This window comes from Lynx rufus, unplaced genomic scaffold (genome assembly GCF_022079265.1).
Source record: "Lynx rufus isolate CCGP_SWC_20201006 ecotype Redwood Valley unplaced genomic scaffold, mLynRuf1.p SCAF_6, whole genome shotgun sequence".
NCBI lineage: Eukaryota > Metazoa > Chordata > Mammalia > Carnivora > Felidae > Lynx > Lynx rufus.
In genome coordinates, this window is record NW_025814878.1 from 15,716,967 (window position 1) to 15,744,282 (window position 27,316).

At 38.1% G+C, this 27,316-nt stretch overlaps 1 protein-coding gene across 11 annotated transcripts in view; it reads right to left on the bottom strand.

The window, feature by feature from the left end:
• The window catches only part of UTRN (utrophin), a 574,142-nt gene that overhangs the window by 254,691 nt on the left and 292,135 nt on the right, over window positions 1-27,316 (bottom strand). For all 11 annotated transcript variants that reach the window (XM_047102476.1, XM_047102480.1, XM_047102475.1 and 8 more), the window contains 5 exons: window positions 17,892-18,027; window positions 15,690-15,839; window positions 12,584-12,659; window positions 4,900-5,114; window positions 2,406-2,523 (listed from right to left, as the gene is read on the bottom strand). In XM_047102476.1, the coding sequence (XP_046958432.1) occupies window positions 2,406-2,523; window positions 4,900-5,114; window positions 12,584-12,659; window positions 15,690-15,839; window positions 17,892-18,027 (695 nt within the window). The remainder of the gene's footprint in view (window positions 1-2,405; window positions 2,524-4,899; window positions 5,115-12,583; window positions 12,660-15,689; window positions 15,840-17,891; window positions 18,028-27,316) is intronic.

The window sequence follows — 27,316 nt, forward strand, 5'->3', positions numbered from 1 at the left end:
TTTGATGAATTACTTTATGGGTAGTTCATGACCTTGAACTGAGGCACTAGTAAACAGTAGCTTCGAATAAGTTCAACAACCCATTGATCGTAAGTAGGTAGGACATCAAAAATGTCTAGAAGATGCTTTGGATGTCACACAGAGTGCAGAGCACTCTGGTTAAATACCAGGCCTACAAGAGCTTAACCACAAAATAATATTGCAGTTAAGGCATAATGGGACCTTCTGGTAAAATTTCTTGGGATAACAGGGTTACAGCAAGCCATAAGAGCTATCATTTTTAATAGTGTTCCGAAAACTGGAAATTATACTTACGTTTAATAATTTCTAAAAATTGTTCAATGAAATTATCTGTTTTAAGCTGTCTTCTTTAACAGTTTAAATAAATTGCCTAAGTTTTTTACTTCAAGAGAGAACAAATTCATCATAATGTTCTACTTGTCAGTTAAAAAGTTACATAAAGTACTTATGATCAACTCTATTACTAATAGAATCCTTTAATAGTGAACAAATAACATGAAAGACATCAAGTGACAGCAAATATCACAGGTTTATCATTAAGCAAATTGTTCTATTCTTTGTGAATAAGTGTTAAAAGCAGGTTATTATAGGCAGTACACTCCTACTGAGCTTTTTTTTTTTCCATAGAATGAATAATGACAAAGATCATGTAGGCTCTATGCAAATAAAAAAAAGGAGAAAAAAACAAAGAGAGGGAGTTAAATTACAAAGGGAAGCTACTCAGAAAGAGAAAAGTCTTGTCAAACAACCTTAAAAGAAACAGTGGACAAATAGGAGGGGGTGGGGGAAACATAAGATGTGGATAAAGCAAAATGGAGAAGACTTTGTAAATAGTTTGGGGTCACTGAGGCAGAGAAGCTCTCCTGCCACGTGATAGGAAACGAGATCACTCCAGAGTTTCAACAGAGACCCAAGCAATCCATCAATTGGAAAAAAAAAAAAATGGAGAAAGAAAATGGCTTATGCAGTAAAAATAAACCAACACTGTGACAAAGTTCTCTGCTAACTCCTCTGTTCCAATAATGTTGCTGCAGCCACGTTTATTTTGAAATCAAAACACACTTTTCATGGGAGGAAGCGTTGACTTGCTTTGCCTCAGAAAATATTAGACAAGGTAATAAAGTAACTTTCAGTTTATGTTCTGCCCCAAATATTTATGAAGTCCTTACTTTGTATTGAACACTGTAGGAGGCCCAGGGCCAGAAAGATGAATATTTACTGTCTATGGAAAGGAGAGAGAATTAAAATAATTGTGAGATCTACAAGGACATTATCAGGCAAAAGGCCACAGCAGAAACTAAAGATAGAAAATACAGTTCTCCAGGGACTACTAGAGGGTAGGGAAGACATCACATAGGGGGTGACATTTTAGCTGCTGCACAGAATTTCACTGGGGAAGAAAAGGCCAAGAGGAAAAAAAAAATAATAATAATGTGAATAAAGGCAAGGAGACGAGGAACTTCCAGGATGTTTTAAAGAATATCTACAATATGGAATAGTTACAGTGGGTGGAAGGCGGTATGGGAGAGGGGATGATGAAAGCAGACAGTGACTATCCCTACATGACATTCTTGAGAATTTAGACTGTTTTATATGCTCTACAGATTTCACAGATGCTTATTTTAAGCCAGAAAGCAAATGAAACAGGGATCTTTGCTGTGGTGTTTGTATGTTTATTTTTTGTTTTGTTTTATTTTGCTTTTAACTAAATTATTCCCAAATTAGTATCCGGCCCACAGGTACATGGTAGTTGCTCAATAAATTCTTTTTGGAATGAATTTGAAGAAGAGGAGTTAAAGAGACAAAGCGAGATCTGGTTTTACTAAATAAATTATAATGAAAGCATGGTTTTGCATTCTGATGGTTTTCTCTAACTTTTCTTTTTTGATTCCTTTAAAAGAAATCCTAACTTAAAAGGAACAAAATCCAATGTGCCAGTAATTAAAAGTAATAAGGTTAGGGGTGCCTGGGCAGCTCAGTCGGTTAAGTGTCTGACTCTTGATTTCGGCTCAGGTCATGATCTCACGCTTCACGAGTTCGAGCCCCATGTGGGCTCTGCACTGACAGCACAAAGCCCGCTTGCGATCCTCTCTCTCCCTCTCTCTCTGCCCCTCCCCTGCTCTCTCTCTCTCTCTCTCAAAATAAATAAACATTAAGAAATAAATTTTTAGAACATTAATAAGGTTAACACTTTAAGGAATTCATGAGGGAATCATAATAATGTTCACAAAAAATAAAAATGGAAGCAAAACTATAATTATTAATAGATACTATCAAATATCAAATAATATTAATTTCTGGGTAAATAATCTATGAAAATGTGTATGTGTGTGTGTTACCATTTTCAGGGAAAGTGGGTAATATAACATTTAAAAAAAACTTACATTTTTCTGTGATTGCTGTTCTCACATCTGAACTAGAAGCTTTATTTTTCAAATTCTGTGCCAATGTAAAAACACAATCAAGCTGAGGATGGCGTTGCTCTAAGTCATCCTTCGTGATCTGTTAAGAACACATGATTATTAAGATAGGTCATAAGCCGTACCATAAGAGTACTACTAACAAAGCAAAACCAGCGTGCTGACATCAGAATTGTCGTTTTCCTCCTACAGAGAGGCATCAGCAGTCTAGCAGAGAAAGAGAGGTTGGAAGGCAAGGGTCCTGGGTTTCAATCTCAACTCTGCCACTTATCATCTAGGTCGCTTGGCAAAGCACTTAACTCTCTGTCTGTGTTGTAGTTTTCACAAAAAGAAATAATAAAAATCGTACAGCTCAGCTATACGAAGTCTGAGCAGATTCAGTGAAGAAAATCCCTATGAAAAAAATATGGTCTGAAAACATTAGCAGGGACTTCTGCTGATGATACCCTGCATATCTGTCCTACATCAGATATGAATATAAACTAATGTCACCTGCAGGGCTGGGGTGAGACAGTAAAAAAAGGCTATTGGGATAACTGCGAATTAAATGCATGCAGACGTGAAAAATGCTGCTGCAGGGGATTTATCTCAGTACTGATAAATAGGGGCAAAAGGTTTAAAATATGAGGAATTTAGTGTTCCCAACATAGAACTAATAAAAAGCCATAAAGATTAGAAAACACAATTTCCAGTAAGTACAAATAGTGTGGCAAAGATTCTCTCCCAGCTCTTCCTCTTTATAAATTCACTAATTTTTCAGATTTCAATTAGCCTGATAGTGTCAAATATTATCTTGAAATGGATTATGCACAACTTCTAATCCTGAATCCCAGAGAAACATTTCAATGAATGCTGATTATTTCCTTCTAATTGGCCTAAGAACCTCTCAACACAACATATCTGAAACTAAATCAATCAAACCCTCATCCATGTTCCATTTCTTCTTTCCTTATTTCCGTTAATTGCAATAGCATCATCTTAGCCACTCGGAAAGGGCTCTTGTGCTTGCTTTAAGTATCTCTTGCCTCCAATTTATCCTAAGCACTAAGAAGCATCCCAGTCTTCTTACCAAAGCAGCACTCTATTATCATCAGTCCTCAGCCACAATTAAAAAAGAAAAAGAAAAGGGGTAAAAAGAACTGCTCACAGACCAAAAACCCAACGGGCTTTGCACGGTCTAGGAGTTCGCTCCCAAAGTGAACTTGAACCTGCCTTTGCTATCTGACCACCCACTACACTTCTTTCCTGCACCAATGTTGACCCAATGTCCCTCATGCTCCCCTACCTCATGTCCTTATTCACTCTGTTCCCTGTATCAGGAATGCCATTTACTTTATCTCCAGATGTCAAAATCCCACACAGTACGCTTTCCACCACTGTGAAGTAATCTCCTTCCTCATCCTGGCTCCCCTAACAGGCGGCTTATAGCTATGCTATGGCTTCTATCAGATTCTGCCTTGCTGGAGCAACGTCTCTACTTACGTGTACCCAGTGCCTCCGCCTCACTTTGGACATATTTGTAGTCTGAGGATAAAATCAATACCCACCTCAAAAGACTGTTAAAAAAGTGAAGGAGATGATACATGTGAAATACTTCCTAAACTGCCCAGCACATTTTAAGCACCTAATAAAAGTTAGCAATAGCTATTGTTATTATTTTATGGTACATTGCCAATTTCTACCTGGTATGTCCTTTTCAGTATCCCTATATAACACACAGCCCAGAAGCTAGCACACTATGAATACTGAAAATTTATGTTAGATGGTGCATGCATGGTAACAAATTTCTAGGCATGAGATTCTCACTTCTGAAGTCAGCAATTAAACACAGAAGCTCATTACAAAATATAAAGTAAAAAGGGGCTTTAGGAAAATATCCTACATCACAGTAGGCATTAAATCTAACGCTAGTTTACATTTGTATTGATGTGTCTCCCTTTAAGGTATCAGTTTTAGATTTTAAAATACACTGAGTCTAGGCGTGGCTGGGTGGCTCAGTCAGTTAAGCGTCCAACTCTTGATTTTGGCTCAGATTATGATCTCACAGTTTGTGAGATTGAGCCCCACATGGGGCTCTGGACTGACAGTGCAGAACCTGCTTGGAATTCTCTCTCTTCCTCTCTCTCTCTCTCTGCCCTTTCCCCACATGCTTCCATGAGTACATGTGCACTCTCTCTGTCTCTCCCTTTCAAAATAAATATTAAAAAAAAACTTTAAATACAAATAAAATACACTGAGTCTACACTTCAAGTTGGTAAACCTCATCTTACAAAAACACTAAAAATGCAAGAAACAATTTTCTCTTTGGAGCTAGCCAAACAGCATGGCTCTTCGACAGATAGAGAGTTTTTTAAAGCTCATTCTCCCAGGGTTTAGGACAAACAAAGGAGCTCCAAACAGATCTTGTCTGCTTCTGTGTGTGGTATTTCCATGACAAGCCTTTACATTATGTACTTACTTTCATTCGGGAAACTGTCTTATTGATCTCTTCTACATCCCCGACAGTGACAATGTTGGATTTCAACATCTGGTCGATCAGGACCAGCCAGTCAGCTAGTTCTGTTATGGTTTTATCCAGATCAGCAGGAATTGAAATTTCCGAAGTACGAGGAGACAGAACAGGAATATCGGACGCAGATGATTCTAGCACCACCTTTTGGACATTAGGATGAGCTGAAATTTAAAAATGTGGCAAAGTATTAATACATCAACAGGAGATTCTGACTGTGGTGGCCTAGTGGTGATTTGTGTGTGTGTTTACATAAAATTTAGTTTAAGTAAAAAAAAATTGTAAGATGTTTTTATTTTTTCATCCTAAAAATGACAGTGGTATTTCCTGTCGAATCCATATGTCCGTGGTAGCCATAAAGCCAATTAAACTGTCCCACAATAGTCTAGGGCAGCAGTAAGTTAGAAGGAACTCACACTGACACCAAGAGAAAATAAAATAAAAAGTAAATCAACTATAGGAAAATTAGGACTGCTACTTTATTTTGTCAAGATGTTTGCCTTAATTTGTAAAGTCAATTTATTCTAATTTTCTATTCTTTTCCAATTAACTTTATGAGTATTAGTCATTCTTAATAAAATTGAAAGAAGTCTTTGAGTACTTCCCTTTTTACTTCAAACTTTCTAATTGACTAAGTTCTCCTTTCCAGCTTATCTCTGAACTCAGGCAAAAGACCCTGCAGGCAAAGCATCCCAAGATGGGAACCGAAAGTACCCCTCAAGCAACAAGGAATGCCCTGAGCCAGCAAGACCCCATGTGATGGACTCCAGGACAATGATGGACCTGACCTTCACCGCCCACCTGCACATAATCACTGACCCTTGTCCCACCTTTTCCTTACATAAACCTAGACGTACTTTCAGCACTTTGGAAACTCTTCGAGATACTAGTCCACTGTCTTCCCAGTATTGGCCTTACTGAAAGAAATTCCTTTCTTTTTTCTCCACCACTCCTCGCTCTGCCTTTGGATTCTGTCAGTCGCAAGTGGCCAAACCTGGTCTGTCTGGGACCACCAGAACCAGGTGCAAGCACCTCTGGGCCCCAGCTACAAACTCATCATGAATACTTACTCATGTACTGATCTACATAAGTATATATTCTTATGTATGTATATATGTATATAAGAGAAAATAGTGTTGTACTTAGTATATATATTCACTATCTACACAGAATATATTCACTAACTTTTAGTTAACCCTTCTGCAGCTGGATACTTAAATTGCTCCTGAAATTTTACTTTAAAAAAGAACTTGCAAGGGTTATCTTTTTATGTATTTTTGCACATTTTTGATTACCACCTTAGTATAAATTTCCCAAAGTAGAATTACGGGATCAGAAAATATGAAAAAAGTTTATGTATCTAAGACTTATTGCCAAATTGTTTTGCTTAAAAGTTAGAAATTTAGGGGCACCTGGGTGGCTCAGTTGGTTAAGCGTCCGAGTTCAGCTCAAGTCACGATCTCACAATTCGTGAGTACAAGTGCTACATCATATTCTGTGCTGACAGCTCAGAGCCTGGAACCTGCTTTGGATTCTGTGTCTCCCTCTCTCTCTGTCCCTCCCCGGCTCGCACTCTGTCTGTCTCTCTCAAAAATGAATAAACATTAAAAAAAATGGTTAGAAATTTAGACTTCTAGCAGCAGTGTATGGAACTGACAAAAATCCTACGTCCACACCAACAATATCCTATTTCAATGGATAAATACATCTTTCACCATTGTCTTCATTTAATGCTTCTTTGACTGTCAATGGATGCAAACATTTTTTTATGTTTACTAAAATATGGGATAATTTATAACTGTGTTCTTTATCTGCTTCCTTATCAGTTTAGATGAATTCTTTTTATAGGAAAGATGAACATTTGCCATGTCGCTGAAAGCAATGTTTCTACTTCAGGATTCAATTTTTTTTGATCAAATCCATAAATTTGTCTTGGGGGATTGTTTTCCCAGAACGTTTACAGTTACACTCTTGTCTTTTCCAAAGATTTGATAAATATTTTCTCTATTTTTTGTTTGCTTTTCTGTTTTTGTCTTGCTTTGTTTTTAATTTTTTTTTTTAATGTTTATTCATTTTTGAGAGACAGAGACAGTCAGACCATGAGCGCGGAAGGGGCAGACAGAGGGAGACACAGAATCCAAAGCAGGCTCCAGGCTCTGAGCTGTCAGCACAGAGCCCAATGAGGGGTTCAAACTCACAAACTGCGAGATCATGACCTGAGCCGAAGTCGGACGCTCAACCGACTGAGCCACCCAGGCGTCTCGTCTTGCTTTGTTTTTAATAATGAGAGGTTGGTTATTATTTTTCTTTAGTGTTGATAAAAGAATTAACTATTAGCTCCATCTGAAATCCACTTTAGCATATGGTATATTAGATGAGAAAAATAAATATTTTTCTAAAATATTTTTCTAAAAAATAAATTTTTTTCTAAAAAAAACATAGTCAATCTATACATTAAGCACAATTCTAATAAAAATCCCAACAAGTCTACGTGTAACTTGGCAAAATCATATATTCACAATCAGATTTTCAAATCAATATAGAAAAGGACCAGTTGGGGTGCCTGGGTGGCTCAGCCAGTTGGGCGACCAACTTCAGCTCAGGTCATGATCTCGCACTTTGTGGGTTCGAGCCTCCTGTCAGGCTCTGTGTTGACAGCTCAGAGCCTGGAGTCTGTTTCAGATTCTGTGTCTCCCTCTCTCTCTGCCCCTCCCCCACTCACGCTCTGTCTCTCTTTTCTTCAAAGATAAACATTAAAAAAAATTTTAATAAAAAAAAGAAAAGAAATAAAAAAAAGAAAAGGACCACAGTCAAAACAGGTGGGGGGTTATGCCCTACCAGATATTTAGTTGTATCACTTAGCTAATAATTAATGAATAACTCAGTATTTTATGGGCCCAGACATCCAAAGAGACCACTGGAAGAGACGAGCCACAGTGCATAGGTGGCAGAGAAACCTGACCTTGGCAGGGACTGCATTAAAGATCAATGAGGAGGAATTTACTGGCCAATAAATGATGCTATGCTGGCAAGAGTGGACACCCATGGCTGGAGCGAAGAGATGATGGGACAGAATTTGACCTCACATGCACCTTGGGGAAATTAGTTCTTGGTGGATTAAGAACCTGAATATGAAAATCAAAACTGTACAACCGTCAGTTGAAAATATAAAAAAAAGAAGCTTTCCGATTTTAGAGTACTAAAAATGCTCTAAAAACACACAAAAAGGGGAAGCTATTGACAGACCATTAATGTTTAAGAATTCTGAAAATAGCACCACTAATAAAAATATTAGAAGCCATAGGGGCACCTGGGTGGCTCAGTCAGTTAAGCATCCGACTTCAGCTCAGGTCATGATCTCACAGTTTGTGGGTTTGAGCCCCACGTTGGACTCTATGCTTACAGCTCAGAGCATGGAGCCTGCTTCGGATTCTGTGTCTCCCTCTCTCTTTGTCCCTCCTCCACTCATGCTCTGTGTCTCTGTCTCTCAAAAACAAATAAACATTAAAAAAAAAGCCACAGACTAAGGGACAGGATATTTGCAATGTACACTCTAAACAAGGAATTCGTAACCAAAATAGTTTATTTTGAGAAAGAGTGCACGCATACGCATGCATGCACCATAGGAGCAAGGGAGAAGCAGAGAGAGGAGAGAGAATCCCAAGCAGTGCAGAGCCCCACACAAGGCTCTATCCCACCAACTGTGAGATCATGACCCGAGCCAAAAATCAAGAGTCGGGACTCTTAACCGACTGAGCCACCCAGGCACTCCCAAAATAATTTTTTAAACTCCAAAAATATCAATCAGACAATCTACAAAAGAGGAAGCAAGAAAGAAATAAACATGAAAAAGGCTCAATCACACAGGCAACTGAAAAAAATGCAAACTGAAATGAAATGCCCTATCTCTATCCGTCACAGGTTCACAACATAACGTCTGGGGAGCTCTGGGTGCCCAGAAACCCTTCCAAATTAGGATTATCATAAGTGATTTGCCTTTTCACACTCATTCCTTCCTGAGCGTAGAGGGGTTTTGCACTCAAGACTACATGTATCACGTGTGGTTCCACAACAAACTAATCGCAGAAGTGGCAATGAGAATCCAGATGTCCTCTCAGATGCCAGAAACGAAGGATTTTCAAAAATGTAAAGCAATGTCACTCTCTAGTTCAATTTGTTTTTGTCTTGGAAAAATCAGTTTATAATATTAATATTTACAAAAACATGCTGTTTTTGCTAACATAATAGATTCATTATTGCTATTTTAGACAAATTAATAAGTAATGCTTCAAATTTCTGGGTTTTTTTAATTAGGTAAATATTTATAAACATAACTCCCACTTTGAGTGTCTTCAATGATTTTTAAAAGTGTAAAGGAGTCCCGAGAATATAATGCTGAAGTGGCAGTAACATGTAAAACAATGAGAGCCCTCCCGTGGCTGGCGGCAGTGTGAACCGGAACAGGCTGTCTAGACAACATCTAGTGAAGTAGAAGTTGTTCATCTTCTATGACCCAGCAATTCTACCACGACAGACCCTAGAGAATACCTCACGTATCATTCTGCCCAATCCTCACTGTTGCTTTCAAAACACTGAAACAACCTCAATATTCACCCATCGTTTCAAATCACCAAGTACCTCAGAGGGACCTAGTACGTGCAAGCACTGTTCTAGATGCTACGAGTATGGGAGTATGTGCGAGACAAAGGTCCTGCCCTCGGGGGGCCTGCACGCTAGTGGAATAGACAGATGTTGTGAAGTAAAACTAATGCAAGAAGATGGAAGAGAGATGGGATGTATTTGAGAAATGGCGGTCAGGGTCAGGAAAGGCCTGAGGTAGCATCTGAGGAAAGAACTGAATGGAGTGTGTGAATCAGGCAGGTATCTGAAAGAAGGGCACTGGAAGAAGAAGGAAAGAAGCAGCAGCAAGCACACGAGCCATAAATGGAAATGTTCTCAGTATGTTAGCAATAGCAAGCAGACCAACGTGTTTGAAATAGAACAAACAAAGGGAAAAGTGGTAAGAAATGCGATTAGAAAGGGGGGCAGCAGGCAGATCACACACAGTCTTCTGGACCAGGTAAGACTTTAGCACTCATTTATGGATGACAAAAGATATAACAAGATTATGAGCCACGAGGGACACAATAAAACCTATGTTTGTAAAGCATGACTTAGCTGCTAGCAGAATAGATTATGGAAGAGTGGTAAGGCAAGAAGAGAATCAGGACAGTGAGTTAGGAGATTATTCCTGTAACACAGATGAAAGATGAGGGTGTTCAAGACCAGGGAAGTAGTTGGGATGAGACGTGGGGATGACACACAGGACCGACGATTTGCTGAATAATTAGATCTTAACTCCAGAGAAAAGTCAAGGGTGACTTCAAGTGTATTGGCCTAAGCACTGGCCGGGCTATCCGAAGTTAAAAAGTGGCTAAAGCCATGGGACCAGTGAGCATACTAAAGGAGAGGGTTCTGAGGACTGCAGTGGATCTGTGCATGGAGTACTACATGTCGGTGAAAATGCACTGACCAGAGCTGTATGCATCAAAACGTATGCCAGCGAGAATGGTCCAGTAAAGAAGAGAGAAAGAGGGTAAGTAAAAAGCCAAGAGAAGATGTGATGCAAAGCACAAGGGGAGGACGTGATCTCAGAAAGAAGAGAGATAAACCCTCCAGGGAAGTGGGAAGCACGCACAGTTTGTGAGCACAGATGTAGAGAAACCTACGTACAGGGATTCTCTCTGATGGGAAAAAGAAGATCTTGTTGGGCAAAACGTGTTTCGTCTTTTAAAAATGAGAAGAGGTCATGAGTGGAGAGATGGGCAGCCAGGGGAGCTCAGAAGAAAGTGCAGTAGGATTGTCTGTGAGTGCTGAGTACCCACGAGCGTGGTCAGCAAGGGAAGCTGGCATGGATGAACCACGAAAACAACATGCCGAGTGAAAGAAACACAGTCTGATTCCGTTTATGAGAAATACCCAGAATAGACGATCCATGGAGACACAGCGATTGGTGGTTGCCACTGCCTGGGGGTAGAATGGAATGGGGAGAAACAGCTAAATGAGTAAGAGATTTTACTTTGGAATGATGGAAGTATTTTGGAACCAGACAGAGGTGGTGGTTGCACAATAGTGTGAATGTATTCACATGTCAATCCAAATGTCACTGGATTGTTCACATTGAAATGGTTAATTTTATTTTTTGAATATAATAAAAAGAAGAAGAAATGGAGTTAAAAAAAACACCATGTAGGACGAGAGGGACACACTGAAATAAATTTCAGGTCTCATACCTGTTCCAGGGACGAATGTCTTATTAAGAATGAACTGCCCACCTACTGGAAGGTGCACTTCTGCTATTAGCTCTTCTACTAAATGTGTATTAAAATGTTGTGTATTAAAACTTTCTCTGTTCCTTTGTCATAAGGACATTTAAAAAGGTAAGATAGCCTATTGCCCTTTCCTAAAATGCATCAAGTCTGTTTCCTGTCCTTATGGGGTTGAGTTTGTATTTGCAAGGCAGCAATACTCAAATGTTAATTCAAGTGTTTTGAATATAATCAACTGCCGGCGACTAGGCCCCAGGTATTTCTTGTGTAAGGTACTGGGAAATACAAGTAGAACACAACACAAACTGGGCCCTCAACAAGCCTGCGATTTCAAATAAGTTTTCTTAAAAGTCTCACCACTCATAATTTTCCAGAATCCTAAGGAGAAACAGAAGGTGGAGGGACAGAGGAGAGGAGGGGAGGGGGGAGGAGGGGGAGGAAGAGAAGGAGGATGCGTGAGGCAGGGTGGAGGAATACAAAGGAAGGGAAGAAGGCAGGAAGAGAGAGAGGAGGAAAAGGAGGGGAGGGGAGCGGTGGGGGGAGTGGAAGAAGAGGAGGAAGGGGAGAATCAGCAGCACCACCACAGCTGGCACAGAATAAGTGGAAAGTTAGGGTTAATCACACTTGGGGGTTTGCCTGGTGACTCGGCAGAGGCAGAGCAGGGTGAGATGGTTTCAATGAGCCTGCAAGGCAGTGATGAGCAGTGACTGGGGTGGCCTCTGTGCAGTAGCCCACCCTCTACTCTGGACAAGGAGAGAAGGAAATAACCAGTGACCAGACTCTTCTTTCTCCAAATCTCAGTGATCAGCACTTGTCAGTGCATATGTTCACTGGGATGGAGAACTCTTCTAAATCCCCATCTCCCACCTGGTTCCAAGAATATTCAAACTTTCTGTTTCCAGTCCTGATCAGTGTCTAATTATACGACCCCAGAATATGTTAACACAGCAGGTTGTGGCTGATGTCCTGAAAAGACTGCATGTCTCCAGAAAACTATTCCTCAATTTCCTCACCTTGTTCTCCCCTGGCCTTCAGCGGCCTCTGTGGAGGCCCAGATCCCACTCCAGTCCCAGGAAATAAGTCTCAGCTACCATGGCAAGGAATGCCTTGCACATGCTGGACAGTGAAATATATCTTGTTTTAAAAAAGACATTCTTTTCAAGTAACTGAAAAGTAGAATAATAAGTCACAACTGCAACTGTGTTTTTAAGTAAGTTTTTCTAACTCCCATAGGATGCTTAAAACTATAAAATTTTGTTATGCCTATAAAAAATTTTTTTGTTAAGAAATAAACTGTATCTTACCAGCCATTCTTGTCTGAGACACAGAACTGGGTTCCTGGATGCGTTCCTTCAATGTGGTAGGCACTTCTCTGCATATCTACAGCATCAGGCCAAACAAAGAGAAGAATACTATATAAATAAAGATGATTATATTTTTGAAAGAGGAAGTGTTATTCTAAGTGATAGTTCTGCTGCTTTTCTTCCCCCTCAACGCCTGAGCTTCTGTCTCCACCCTCACATCCACTGCAGTCTTGCCAAAGCCCCCACTTTACTGACATTACTGTCAAGAGTACCCTCCAGTCCTTAGCTGTCCTAGTCCTTTGTAACATTTAATGTTGTCCCCTCCCCTCCCCGGAATACCATTAATATTCTGCAATCCTGACTTTACACCTACCTCTCTGATCGATCTTCTAAGCATCCTTCACCACCTCATTCTCCTCTGCCCATCCATCAAATACTGACACTCTATAGGGTAGGTTTTTTTGGTCTTCCTACCCTTGACCCTGGCTTCTCTCCCTGAGTTCTGGTTTCTAATGGTTTCATTTATCATATGGAGTTTTAACAGGCCGACAACTCCGAAAAATGTATCTTCAGTCCAGCTCATTCTGTCAATTGGATATTCAGACATGTCCAAATCTGAATTCATCACCCATTTCCCTGCCACCCCCTTCCCAAGGTGATCTAATGACTCTAACTGATCTTTCCAGATCAGTTATTCTGATCTGGACACTGGTCTTTGCTCAGAGGAGTTACTTGATATCCTGATATTATCCTAAGGCCATCCATTGCTAGGATCATGCCATCCATCTCTAAAGTGAAGCTAGAGTGATTTTTCAAGATGTGACTTTCTCCTGATTAAAACCCATCCACTGCTCTCAAGGCGATGAAGTGTTCTCAAGATGGAGCTCGAATTCCTTGTTGAGGCATGATGAGGCCTCTAGGATCTGGGTCTGCAAGCATCTCTTATTCTTCTCCTGCTGCACACTGAGCTACTTCCAGGACCCAAATGCACTGTGCTCATTCCCTGTCCCCTGTAGACCCTTCCACTTTGTTGATTCTTCTCCCTGTGATGCTCCTTCCCCCATTCTTCATCTACCCATACTTATTCATTCTTTCTAAATTAGCATGGATATGATCTCCACCAAATCTTCCATGATTACTTCCCAAAGCCAGGTAGGTGCACTATCTTCGTGTCCCCATGGATACCTCTATGTTGTAAGTATTTGACTACTTGTCTCACCAACAATAAACTCTTTGGGTTAGAAGCAGTGTCATACTCTTTGCTGTATTCCTAGTTCTTAAAATGGTGCCTGACATACACCGAGAGTCCAGTCAAAACTACTGAGTGAATAAATACATGAATGAATGAAATGCCCCAGGTTAGTATTTCCCAAAGTACATTTATTGAAATTCTTTCCACAGTAAGTACTGTCTGACCTTGGACACTCATAATTCACCTAAGTAGAGTAAAATCAAGGTGAAGTGATAAAGGAACTTTTGGCTTTGTCTAACACAGTGCTCCCAAATTAACCATTGTGTCCTCTTCCACACAATATCTACTGACATCCTTTGTGTTAAATACATATGTGTGCTCTGATTGAATATGCAAAAGCTGTGCCTGGCATGTTTGACACAGGGCCAACATGTCTGGAGAGTAGTGTAAGGGAGAGAGACGGGAAGATGAAGTCAGAGAGAAAAGAAGAAGCCAGAACATGAGGGGCCTAACAAGTCACAGTAAGGACTTCAGCCTTTATTCCGAGTGAGATGGAAAACCATTAGTGGGCTTTGCTCAGAGGAGTTACTTGATTGGAATTATGTTTAAACAAATACTTCACTGCTTTGTTGAGAAGAGATTGGCAAAGGGCAGAGGAGGAAGCAGGGACTCCAGTGAGGAGTCCGTTGTAGTAAGCAAGACAAGAGATGATGGTGGCTTAGAACTAGTTAGTAGCAATGGGGTTAGGGAAAAGCATTCAAATTTATGACATTCTTCAAACCTAAAAAACAAGTTGAAAAAAAAGTACAGGGAATACCCAGCATGCTACCCAACACCTATAATTGTTATAATTTTGCTACATTTGCTTTATCATGTATCTAGCCATCTAGCTGTCCAGGAAACCATCTATCAAATAGATACGTATTTTGAAGGAGAAACTGATAATGGTGACTCCAAGTTTTGGAGTTTTTAAAATTAAGATGTAACTCATAAGACTGACTCCAAAGATTCTGACCAAACAATAATGAGTAATTACCAGTAAATGAGGTGGGAGAAGTACAGTAAGGCACAGGGAGGAGGTGGAGAGCCTAGAGCATAGAGAGAGGTCAAGGCCAGAGATATACATGTGTGAGTTATCAGTAACAGTGACTCATCACGGTATAATTCTCAACTAGAGAATTTAGGTCAATAAAGCACCTGCATCATTAGCTATAGAATGGTGGGTATCATTTTAAGGGGATCCAGAAGGGTAAAATTGACTGATATGGGATCTATCCAAACCAAGGGCAGAGACACATCCATTCAGTGCCTCAGACAGACCTCACACTCTGATATGGTATGTACCAGGGTAAAATAAATAGAATCTATGACTTTATCTGCCTTTAATTTGTTTTAACTGCAAAAAAAGTAATGACATGAGGGGAAAGACCTTAGCTTAGTCATTTCTAGTATATACTAGGCTAGCACATACTCTGCCTGGACCCCAGTAAATATATGAATAAAAGAATAAATCATTAAAAATAATTAATGGATTGAATAAAATCATTAAAAATAAACCTACATAGGTGAGAAGTCATGTGCAACATCAGGATGTTATTTTAAGGTCTACAATTTACAACTTTATATGGTATTTTATTTTCTAATTCTAATAAACATTCATTATTTGATGTAGTATATACCCCAAAATCCCTAGACCAAAATATCCCATGTAAAATAAAAAGTATTCTCTGAGAATATATGTTTCTGTCCATGACAGATGAAAAAAAACAGTAATTACAAACAGCGGTAAGCATTAGTAAAACGTGCCCATGTTTGGGTATGCTTTTTAAAAGCAGAACAGTTATATAATCCCACCTCCTTGACAACAAAATCAATAAACATGAGAAAGGGATCACAGTAATTCTTAATGCACACCTTATTCCACGTTGAATTTACAGTTCTCAAGCTTTCTGAAATTTTTTGTCTTTCATGTAAGCTCAGACTTTTATCTGAAAGCACTTCCAACTCAGTTCTATTCAGCCATTTGAGTTTTTCAGCTTGGACGTCCATCTCCCGGGTTAAGTCCTAAAGGAGTCAGAAGAGAGTTGTCATAAGAAAGTTGTCATACCGAGGAAAGTTCAACTACTGTATCAGAAGTCTCTTTCGGTTATATTCTTAGAAATGTGGATTTCTCGGGGCGTCTGGGTGGCTCAGTCGGTTGAGCGTCCAGCTTCGGCTCAGGTCATGATCTCATGGTCTGTGAGTTCGAGCCCCGCGTTGGGCTCTGTGCTGACAGCTCAGAGCCTGGAGCCTGCTTCGGATTCTGTGTCCCCCTCTCTCTCTGCCCCTCCCCCGCTCATGCTCTGCCTCTCTCTGTCTCAGAAATAAATAAACATTAAAAAAAAAAGAAATGTGGATTTCCAATTTCTTTTATTTTCTTAGAAAATAAACTTATAAAAGCCTGAACTTATATTAACAAACTGTTTGGTTTTTTGAGTTTATTTTGAGAGGGTGGGGGAGGAGCAGAGAGAAGGAGAGAGAGAGAGAGAGAGAGAGAGAGAGAGAGAGAGAGAGAGAGAGAGAATCCTAAGCAGGCTCCACACTGTCAATGCAGAGTCTGATGCAGGGCTTGAACTCACAAACTGGGAGATCACAACCTGAGCCAAAACTAACAGTTGGACACTTAACCAACTGAACCACCAGGAGCCTCTGAACTTATATTAACAGACTGTAACCGATATGGGAATGAACACACATTTTCAGGGTGCATTTGTATGCCCTTGTGCTTTGGCCCTCTTTACCCCCATCTCTTAACAGTGTCATATTATATCATATTTACATTGGTAGTTTCACATTCTGTTCTTAGATAATGAAGATAATGTCTTTTCTAATCAAACGCAAAAAAAAAAAAAAAAAAAAGAAGAAAGAAAGAAACCACAGGAACACCTTATGCATTCATTTCTACCTTATCTCTACCTAACCTAATATACCATTGCACTCTTTGTGACAGCCCCCAAATTGTTCACAAAGTGAAATGTTCCAAGAAAACTATTGAAATTTTTAGGTAAAACAGGAACAATTTTGTTAGATATTTGTCTAACAAGAAGAAAACTCAGTAATTGTTTGCCACATATTTTTCATTATATTAAAAGTTCCTTTCCCAAAATGCCTCGATCATACTCCTTAAGCAAAATGTTTCATCCAATTAGGGGGCATCCTTTCAGGCATACTTAGATGCATGCACATGTGTGTTTCAACATGCACAATTTCCTTTTTAATCTTCTTTTTAATGTTTATTTATTTTTAAGAGAGACAGAGGGCAAGCGGGAGAAGGGCTAAGAGAGAGGGAGACACAGAATCTGAAGCAGCTCCAGGCTCCAAGCTGTCAGCACAGAGCTGACGTGGGGCTTGAACTCATGAACCACGAGATCATGACCTGAGCCGAAGTCGGACATTCACCCGACTGAGCCACCCAGGAGCCCCTAACAATTTTTTTTTTTTAATAAAAATATGAGCACATTAATCTTATTGTTCTGCAACAGTATTTTAATTCTTAACACAAAATATATAAAATGTATAGATATAAAAAAGGTATGGATATTTGGATACATTTATATATATTCATCTTTACATATTTTTACATATTGCATACATATGTAACTATAAAAAATTCTTGTTAGTTGTGGATCAACAAAGGACATTTGATTAATACAATCATGATGAGAAGCCTATATAGTAAGCTGTGATGAGCTGCTCCTAAGTCATTTAGAATTTTCTTTAAAAACTCAGTTTTAAAGATAGTTATCAGTAACTATCTTCTAAATCTAACAGCAAAGAACTATACTTTACAGTATTATTGTATTCCAAAATGTTGAAGTCTGTTTAAAATACCCTAAAAATCTTTGGTCTAATACTGAGACCACATGATCTGTCACTTTTCTCTGAGTGAAACCTTACCTCTGCAAGAACAAAATTATAGCTGCTCTTAAAAAAAATTCCTCTACAGTTCACCACATTTACCACAAAGAACAAAGTTTCTTCCCCTTTTCTTCTTCAGTCATGCAACCTCTTATTTTTAGCATAAATGTTCATGCACCAAAAAGCATTGGCAAATATAGAGACAAATAAACCACTTACTGTTAATTCTTGCAGGTTTTCTTCCAGCTCAGTAGTTGATCTCTTTTGCACAGCACTCTCAGTCTTTGATAACCAACAGATAATATCATCTAGTCTTTTTCTATATTCCATCACCTGCTTACTCACTCCTTTTAGCCTAAAAGAATACATTATTGAAAAACATTGACAAAAATTATCCAATTAGAACAGTATATATTTGCTTTGGATATCCTGACTAAATATACCACACACAAAAATGTTCCTAAAAATTAATATATATTTTTAAATGAGTGTCAATAGTGATATGTACATTGTCCAATACCAAAGATTCTTTGATAGTATGATAATAAACATTTTCCCTTCATTAAACTCAAAAACATTGAAACTAAACATTATCTTCTTTCATCATGAAAAATTCTACAGAAATTTAATACAAAAGATTTTTTTAAAGCTAGAGACCACTGTACAACATAATGGAAGTTTAAAAAAAGAAAGAAAAGTGTCTTTACCTCAAAAAATAAGAAAAAACACATAATTCTCTTTGAGTAGTCCATGGAGATAAAAAGTCATCATTATATGACATAGTATTCACATTAGGTGGCAACTATTACTCTATTCATAGGAAAGAAAGAATAAGAAGGCAAGACACTGAGAATGGAAAGTTTTTACAAGTATTAGGAAAGACAAGAAAAAATGGAAATTTGGTTAGCTTGTTAAAATAAGTATTATATTTGAATATAGCACCAAGTTATAAAAAGAGAGCTAGAAAAAACAAAGCAAAAGTTTTAAAGGATATAAGGAAACAAATAGTCATATGAATATAAAAAAGGAACTGCCTTAATTAGATCTTTTAAATGTTATAAGAATAACATTTATAAGTATATAAACCATCTGTCAGAAGATGAGAATATGACTAGAACTCATGATGACAAGATTATGTATTTTTCAGAGAGGGTTTGGAAGCTATTTACAGCTTGGTGGTGGTATCATTATTTTTATAGTTGTGGCTATTAGCTGCCAGTTTAAAAGTTAAATGCAATTTTTTAAATGAATTGCATTTTGTTATCCCTAATAAAAATTTACATTTTTATGGCTATGACTTTTTCTTTTTAATCACAAAAAAACTAACATATGATACACTATATAAATATAATCCAATGCTAAATAAGTACTTGCATATTTAACAGAGTCGGTAATATTTGAAAGAGTCTTTTAATGTTTAAAATCTAATGATAATCACTACATAATCACAAGTTTTCATTTTTAAGTATCCATCAGGAAAGAACACTGCTTCGAAATTAAACTAAATAAATCAAACAATAGTATTAATTGTTAAAGACTGACAATACCAAGACAGGTAATTTACCCTCTTTATCAAAGAGTAATTAACTTAAATAACAGCTTTATAAACACTCAACTACTATTATAAACCTTGTATTAAAAGAAAAGACTTAGAAAGCAGCAGAATACACATTCTTTTCGAGTACACATGGAACATTCTCCAAAACAGATCACATACTGGGTCACAAACCAGCTCTCAGCAGGTACAAAAAGACTGAGATCATACCATGCATATTTTCAGATCACAATGCTATGAAACTTGAATTCAACCACAAGAAAAATTTGGAAGTCCTCAAAGGCATGGAGGTTAAAGAACATCCCACGAAAGAATGAATGGGTTAACCAGAATATTAAAGAATAAAACAATACATGGAAGAAATGAAAATGAAAACATGACAGTCCAAAACCTTTAGGATGCAGGAAAGGCAGTCCTAAGAGGGAAATATATTGCAATTCAGGCCTATCTCAAGAAGCAAGAAAGGTTGCAAATACATGACCTAACCTTACACATAATGGAGCTAGAAAAGGAACAGCAGAGAAAGCCTAAAGCCAGCAGAAGAAGAGAAATAATAAAGATTAGAGCAAAACTAAACGACATAGAAACAACAACAACAAAAACAAAACAGGAGAACAGATCAACAAAACTAAGAACTGGTTCTGTGAAAGAATTAACAAAAATTGATCAACTCCTTGCCAGACTTCTCAAAAAGAAAAGAGAAAGGACCCAAAGAGATAAAATTACAAATGAAAGAGGAAAGATCACAACCAACACCACGGAAATACAAACAATTATCAAAGAATACTATGAAAGATTATATGCCAACAATCTGGGCAATCTGGAAGAAAAAGACAGATTCCTAGAAACCCACAAACAACCAAAACTGAAATAGGAAGAAATAAAAAATTTCAACAGACCCACAGCCAGCAAGAAATTGAATCAGTAATCAAAAACTTCCCAACAAACAAGAGTCCCGGGCCAGATGGCTTCCCAGAGAAATTCTGCCAGACATTTAAAGAAGAGTTAATACCTATTCCCAAACCGTTCCAAAAGATTAAAAAATGAAAGGAAAACTTCCAAGCTCATTCTATGAAGCCAGCTTTACCATGATTCCAAAACCAGACAAAGACCCCACTAATAAGGAGAATTACAGGCCGATACCCCTGATGAAGATGGATGGAAAAATTCTCAACAAAACACTAGCAAAACGAATTCAACAACATTAAAAGATTATTATTCACCAGGATCAAGTGTGATTTATTCCTGGGCTGCAAGGGTAGGCCAATATTCCCAATCAATGAACATGATATATCACATTAATAAAAGAAATGATAAGGAACCATAGATCCTGTCAATAGATGCAGAAAAAGCATTTGACAAAGTACAACATCCATTCTTGATAGAAAGCCTCAACAAAGTCCAGATACAGGGAACACACCTCAATATCATAAAGGCCATATTTGAAAGACCCATAGCTAATATCATCCTCAATGGCGAAAAACTGAGAGCCTTTCCCCTGCCCTCAGGGACAAGACAAGGATGTCCTCTCTCACATTACTATTTAACATAATACTGGAAGTCTCAGCCTCAGCGATTAGACCACAGCATCCAAATCAGCAAGGGGGAAGTCAAGCTTTCACTATTTGCAGACAACATGATATTCTATATAGGAAGCCCAAACAACTCCATCAAAAAATTGCTAGAATTCATACATGATGTATTCAGCAAAGTCACAGTATATAAAATCAACATGCAGAAATCTGTTGCATCCCTATACACCAATAACAAAGCAATAGAAAAAGAAATCAAGGAATTGATTCCATTTACAGTTGCACCAAAAACAGTAAGATATCTAGGAGTAAACCTAACCAAAGAGGTAGAAGATCTGTACTTGGAAACTATAAAACATGAAAGAAACCAAAGAGGACACAAAGAAATGGAAACACATTCCATTCTCATGGATCAGAAGAGCAAACACTGTTAAAATATCTATACCACCCAAAGCAATCTACACATTTAATGCAATTCCTATCAAAATACCACCAGCATTTTCTGCAGAACTACAACAAACAATCCCCAAATTTGTACGGAACCACAAAAGACCCTGAATAGCCAAAGCAATCCTGAAAAAGAAAAGCAAAACTACAGGCATCACGATTCCAGACTTCAAGTTACATCACAAAGCTGTAGTCATCAAGACAGTATGGCACCAGCACAAAAACAGACACGTAGATCAGTGGCACAGAACAGAAAACCCAGAAATGGACCCACAACTATACGGTCAGCTAATCTTCAACAAAGTAGAAAAGAATGAAGACAGTCTCTTCAACAAACGGTGTTGGGAAAACTGGAGGGCAAGATGCAGAAGAATGAAACTGGACCACCTTCTTATATGATATGCAAAAATAAATTCAAAATGGATGAAAGGTCTAAATGTAAGATAGGAAACTACAAAATCCTACAGGAGAAAATAGGCAGCAATCTCTTTGATCTCGGCCAGAGAAACTTCTTATCAGACATGTCACCAGAGGCAAGGGAAACAAAAGCAAAAATGAACATTGGGACTTCATCAAGATAAAAAGCTTCTGCACAGAGAAGGAAACAATGAACAAAATTAAAAGGCAGCCTACAGAGTGGGAGAAGATATTTGCTAACAACATATCTGATAAAGGGTTAGTATTAAAAATCTACAAAAAACTTATCAAACTAAACACCCAAAAAGCAAATAATCCAGTTAAGAAATGGGCAGAAGACATGAATAGACACTTTTCCAAAGAAAACATCCAGATGGCTAACAGACACATAAAAAGATGCTCAACATCACTCATCATCAGGGAAATACAAATCAAAACCACAATGAGATACCACACCACCCCTGGAAGAATGGCAAAAATTAACAATACAATAAACAGGTGTTGGCAAAGATGTGGAAAAAGGGGAGCCCTCCTGCACTGTTGGTGGAAATGCAAACTGGTGCACTCTGAAGAACAGTATGGAGGTTCCTCAAAAAACTAAAAACAGATCTACCAATACAATTCAGCATTTGCATATTAGGTATTTACCCAAAGGATACAAAAATACAAATTCAAAGGGTACATGCACCCTGATGTTTATAGCAGCATTATCAACAATAGCAAAGCTGTGGAAAGAGCCCAGATGTCCACCAACTGATGAATGGATAAAGATGATGTCGTGTGTGTGTATGTGTGTGTGTGTGTGTATACATGCATGTACATGTACATGGAAACACATTCATGTATATACATACACATACATACACAGACACACACTGAAATATTATTCAGCCATCAAAAAGAATGAAATCTTGCCATTTGCAACAACACAGATGGAGCTAGAATGTATTACACTAAGCAAAATAAGTCAATTAGAAAAAGACAAATATGATATGATCTCACTCGTAGAATTTAAGAAAAAAGATAGATGAAAATATGGGGGGAGCGGGGAGAGGAGCAGAAAAAAACAAACTGCAAGAGACTTAACAATGGAGAACAAACTGAGGGTTAACAGAGGGAGGTGGGTAGGAGATGGTCTAGATGGGTGATGGGGATTAAAGAGGGCACTTGTCAAGATGAGCACTGGGTGTTGTATATAAGTGATGAATCACCGAATTCTACTCCTGAAACCAATGTTGCACTATATGCTGGCTAGCTAAAACTAAAAAAAAAAGAGAGAGAGAGAGTTGGAATTTATATTTCCAATGTTTCATAATCATGACTAACTCAGTATTTTGAAAATATATCTCTGAAGGATATATTTTCTATGAAGGAAACTAACATCAAGCAATTTCAATAACATATTTGAGTCACAAAATTTTCATCCTCAAACTAGCTAAATATAGTCTACCCTTTAAATGTTATCACTAAGAGTAAAAACAAGTTATAGATTTATGTTTAAACAGATAACAATTGCTCATTAAGGAATAACAGCATAAGTTGACAAACTACAAATACGTAACTACAAGCACTCAATACAAAAACAAATTAAACTGTGTGCTATTCCTCAATGACTCTGATACCAGTACACACACAAGCTCCTAAAATTGCAAGGTGGCCCCAATTTAAGATAAGTTACAACCTGGAATGAAGTCAAACATGAATTTATTAAAATAAATATTGCTTTAGTTAAAATATAAGATGTTGCAGAAGAGATTCATTATTCTTATCTCTTCCCCAAAATGAGTAAAATATGTATTAGCTTCACCTTGTTAGTTCCAGGAGGAATAATTACCACATGCCACAGAGATCCATTTGAAAATCTTTAGCAGAATTTCTGCTAGCATTGTTAATACCATGCCAGCAAATACATCTTTTGCCTTAAGAAGGCCTGGGAGCTAGATGATTTGCAAGCTAGAAGGACTCTCCATGAAACCTCATTAGCACGGCACACAAAACCCTATGGGACCTCAGCTTCCAATCCCACCCCCAGTCCCCTGAATCCTCCTTGTCCTATAACTTTGCAGATCTCTCACCTGGTCATGCTATTTCATGCCTTCCCCCTTTGCCTGTTCAACTTCTTTTCCCTAGAAGCCTCTCCCTCGGATAAATTTATGGGGAGTTGTTACAAATGCTTCAAACCTCAGTTCAAGATACTTCTCCTCTGATGCCTAAATTCCATGTCCCAAAAAGACCCCACTGAAAAAGAGAACTACAGGCCAAAAGAGAACTGATGAACTTAGACACAAAAATTCTCAACAAAATACTAGCAAATCAAATCCAACAGTACATTAAAAGAATCACCCACCATGATCAAGTGGGATTTATTCCTGGGCTGCAAGGGTGCTCCAATATTCACAAATCAATCAACATGATACATCACATTAATAAAAGAAAGGATTCTAAGAACTATGTGATCCTGTCAATAGATACAGAAAAAGCATTTGACCAAGTACAACATCCATTCTTGATAAAAAGCCTCAACAAGGTAGGGATAAAGGAAACATATCTCAAAATCATAAAGCCATATACAAAAAACCCACAGCTAATATCATCCTCAATGGGGAGAAACTGAGAGCCTTTCCCCTACCCTCAGGGACAAGACAAGGATGTCCACTCTCACCATTACTATTAACATAGTACCAGAAGTCTTAGCCTCCGCAATCATACAACAAAAGGAAATACAAGGCATCCAAATCAGCTAGGGGGAAGTCAAACTTTCACTATTTGCAGACAATACGATACTTTATATAGAAAACGCAAAAGACTCCACCAAAAAATTGCTAGAACTGACACACGAATTCAGTAAACTCACAGGATATAAAATCAACATACAGAAATCTGTTGCATTCCTATACACCAATAGTGAAGCAGCAGAAAGGGAAATCAAGGATTCAACACCATTTATGGTTGCACCACAAACAAGATACCTAGGAGTAAACCTAACCAAAGAGGTAGAAGATCTGTACTTGGAAACTATAAAACACTTATGAAAGAAACTGAAGAGGACACAAAGAAGTGGAAACACATTCCATTCTCATGGATCAGAAGAGCAAACACTGTTAAAATATCTATACCACCCAAAGCAATCTACACATTTAATGCAATTCCTATCAAAATACCACCAGCATTTTCTGCAGAACTACAACAAACAATCCCAAAATTTGTATGGAACCACGAAAGACCCCGAAAAGCCAGAGCAATCCTGAAAAAGAAAAGAAAAGCTAGAGGCATCACGATTTCAGACTTCAAGTTACATCACAAAGCTGTAGTCATCAAGACAGTATGGCACCATCACAAAAACAGACATGCAGATCAGTGGCACAGAACAGAAAGCCCAGAAATGGACCCACGACAACACAGTCAACTAATCTTCGACAAAGCAGAAAAGAATATCCAATAGAATAAAGACAGTCTCTTCAACAAATGGTGTTTGGAAAACTGGAGGCCAAGATGCAGAAGAATGAAACTGGACCACTTTCTTACACAATACACAAAAGTAAATTCCAAGTGGATGAAAGATCTAAATGTGAGACAGGAAACCACCAAAATACAAGAGGAGAATACAGGAAGCAACCTCTTTGACCCCAGTCAGAAAAATCTTACTAGACACGTCTCCTGAGGCAAGGGAAACAAAAGCAAAAATGAACATTGGGACTTCATCAAGATAAAAAGCTTATGCACAGTGAAGGAAACAATCAACAAAACTAAAAGGCAGCCTACAGAATGGGAGAAGATATTTGCTAATGACATATCTGATAAAGGGTTAGTATTCAAAATCTATAGAAAATTTATCAAACTAAACAAACAACCCAGTTAAGAAACAGGTATTAGATATAATAGACACTTTTCCAAAGAAGACATCCAGATAGCTAATAGACACGTGAAAAGATGCTCAACATCACTCATTACCAGGGAAATACAAATAAAACCATGATGAGATATCAAAATGGCTTGACAACACAATAAACAACAGGTGTTGGCAAGGAGTTGGGGGGGGCACGGGGAAGGGAGCCCCCTTGCACTCTTAGTGGGAATGCAAACTGGTATAGCCACTCTGGAGAACAGTATGGAGGTTCCTCAAGAAACCAGAAATAGAGCTACCCTACAATCCAGCATTTGCACTATTAGTTATTTACCCAAAAGGATACAAAAACAGATTCAAAGGGGTACAATGCACCCCAGTGTTTATAGCTGCATTATCAACAGTAGTGAAGCTGTGGAAAGAGCCCAGATGTCCATCAACTGATGAATGGGTAAAGAAAATGTGGTATATAGATATGTACACACACACACACACACACACACACACACACACACACAGTGGAATATTACTTAGCCATCAAAAAGAATGAAATCTTTCCATTTGCAAGGACATGGATAGAGCTAGAGAATATTATGCTAAGCAGAATAAGTCAGAGAAAGACAAATACCACATGATTTCACTCATATGTGGAATTTAAGAAATAAAACACGAACATAGGGGAAAAAAGAAAAAAGAGAGAAAGACAACCCAAAAAACAGAGTCTTAACTATAGGGAGCAAACTGAGGGTCGTGGAGAGGGTTTGGGGGGGCTAAGTGGGTGATGGGCATTAAGGAGTGCACTTGCTGTGATGAGCACCGGGTGTTGCATGTAAGTGATGAATCAATAGGTTCTACACCTGAAACTGATATTACACAGTATATTAACTGACCGTAATTTAAATAAAAAAATGAAAAAAAATAATTCCATGCCCCATCACTGCTGCCTCTGTGACAACACAGTATCTCCTTAACAACATGCTTTTCAATCATACCATATCATTTGTCCTTTTGAATATTTTCTTCATCCTAATCTCTGAGTTCCTTAGAGGTTCAAAAGATATTGATCAAACCAACCAATCAATTACTGCCAAAACTCAGCAATAACATGCTTAGAGAATAAGTTTTCATTTCACTTACTATTGTAAAAACCAGATATTTTGAGTGTTTACTATGAACAGTTTGCCATATCCTTTTCACAAACACTGTCTCATTTAATCCTCATAACACTCCTCTGAGAAGTTGTCACAGCTCTTATTTACAGAGGAGGAAACTTGGCCAAAGAGCTGTGGTCTTCCGGGATTTGTTCACGCACGGTATGTGAAAGCATAAGTTCGTGCTATCACCAACTTTCTGTGAGACCTGGACAAATTATTTAACCTCTCCCCTCTCAGCCTCAGTTTCAAAAGCTATACAATGAGCCTAAGAGTCCCCTCAGAAGAGAGTTGAGAAGATAAAATGAAACAATGTATGCCAGGTGCCAAACATGGTCTCTACCACATGGCAATCTCTCAACCCAAAGGCAAAAACCATTATTTGCCTCTGACCGAAACACACAAAACAATAGATGATGTTATTTTATAAAAAGCAGCCATCGGCCAAATAGTCATAGCTCCATATTTTATGTTCTATTTTACACTATAACACTGGACTTGATAAAATATTAGATTGGTCCATAACAAAACAATAGCTTATCACTAATATATCACCTACAAAATTAAAATTAGAAAAAAAAAATTGGGGGCTTTTCAATCCAAAACTACCATCAACCTAAAAAGAAGATCATTAATGGGGTGAAATGTATTAAGCAAAGTAGAAATCATCCATTAAATCTTGAGCGTCTCAAAAATAA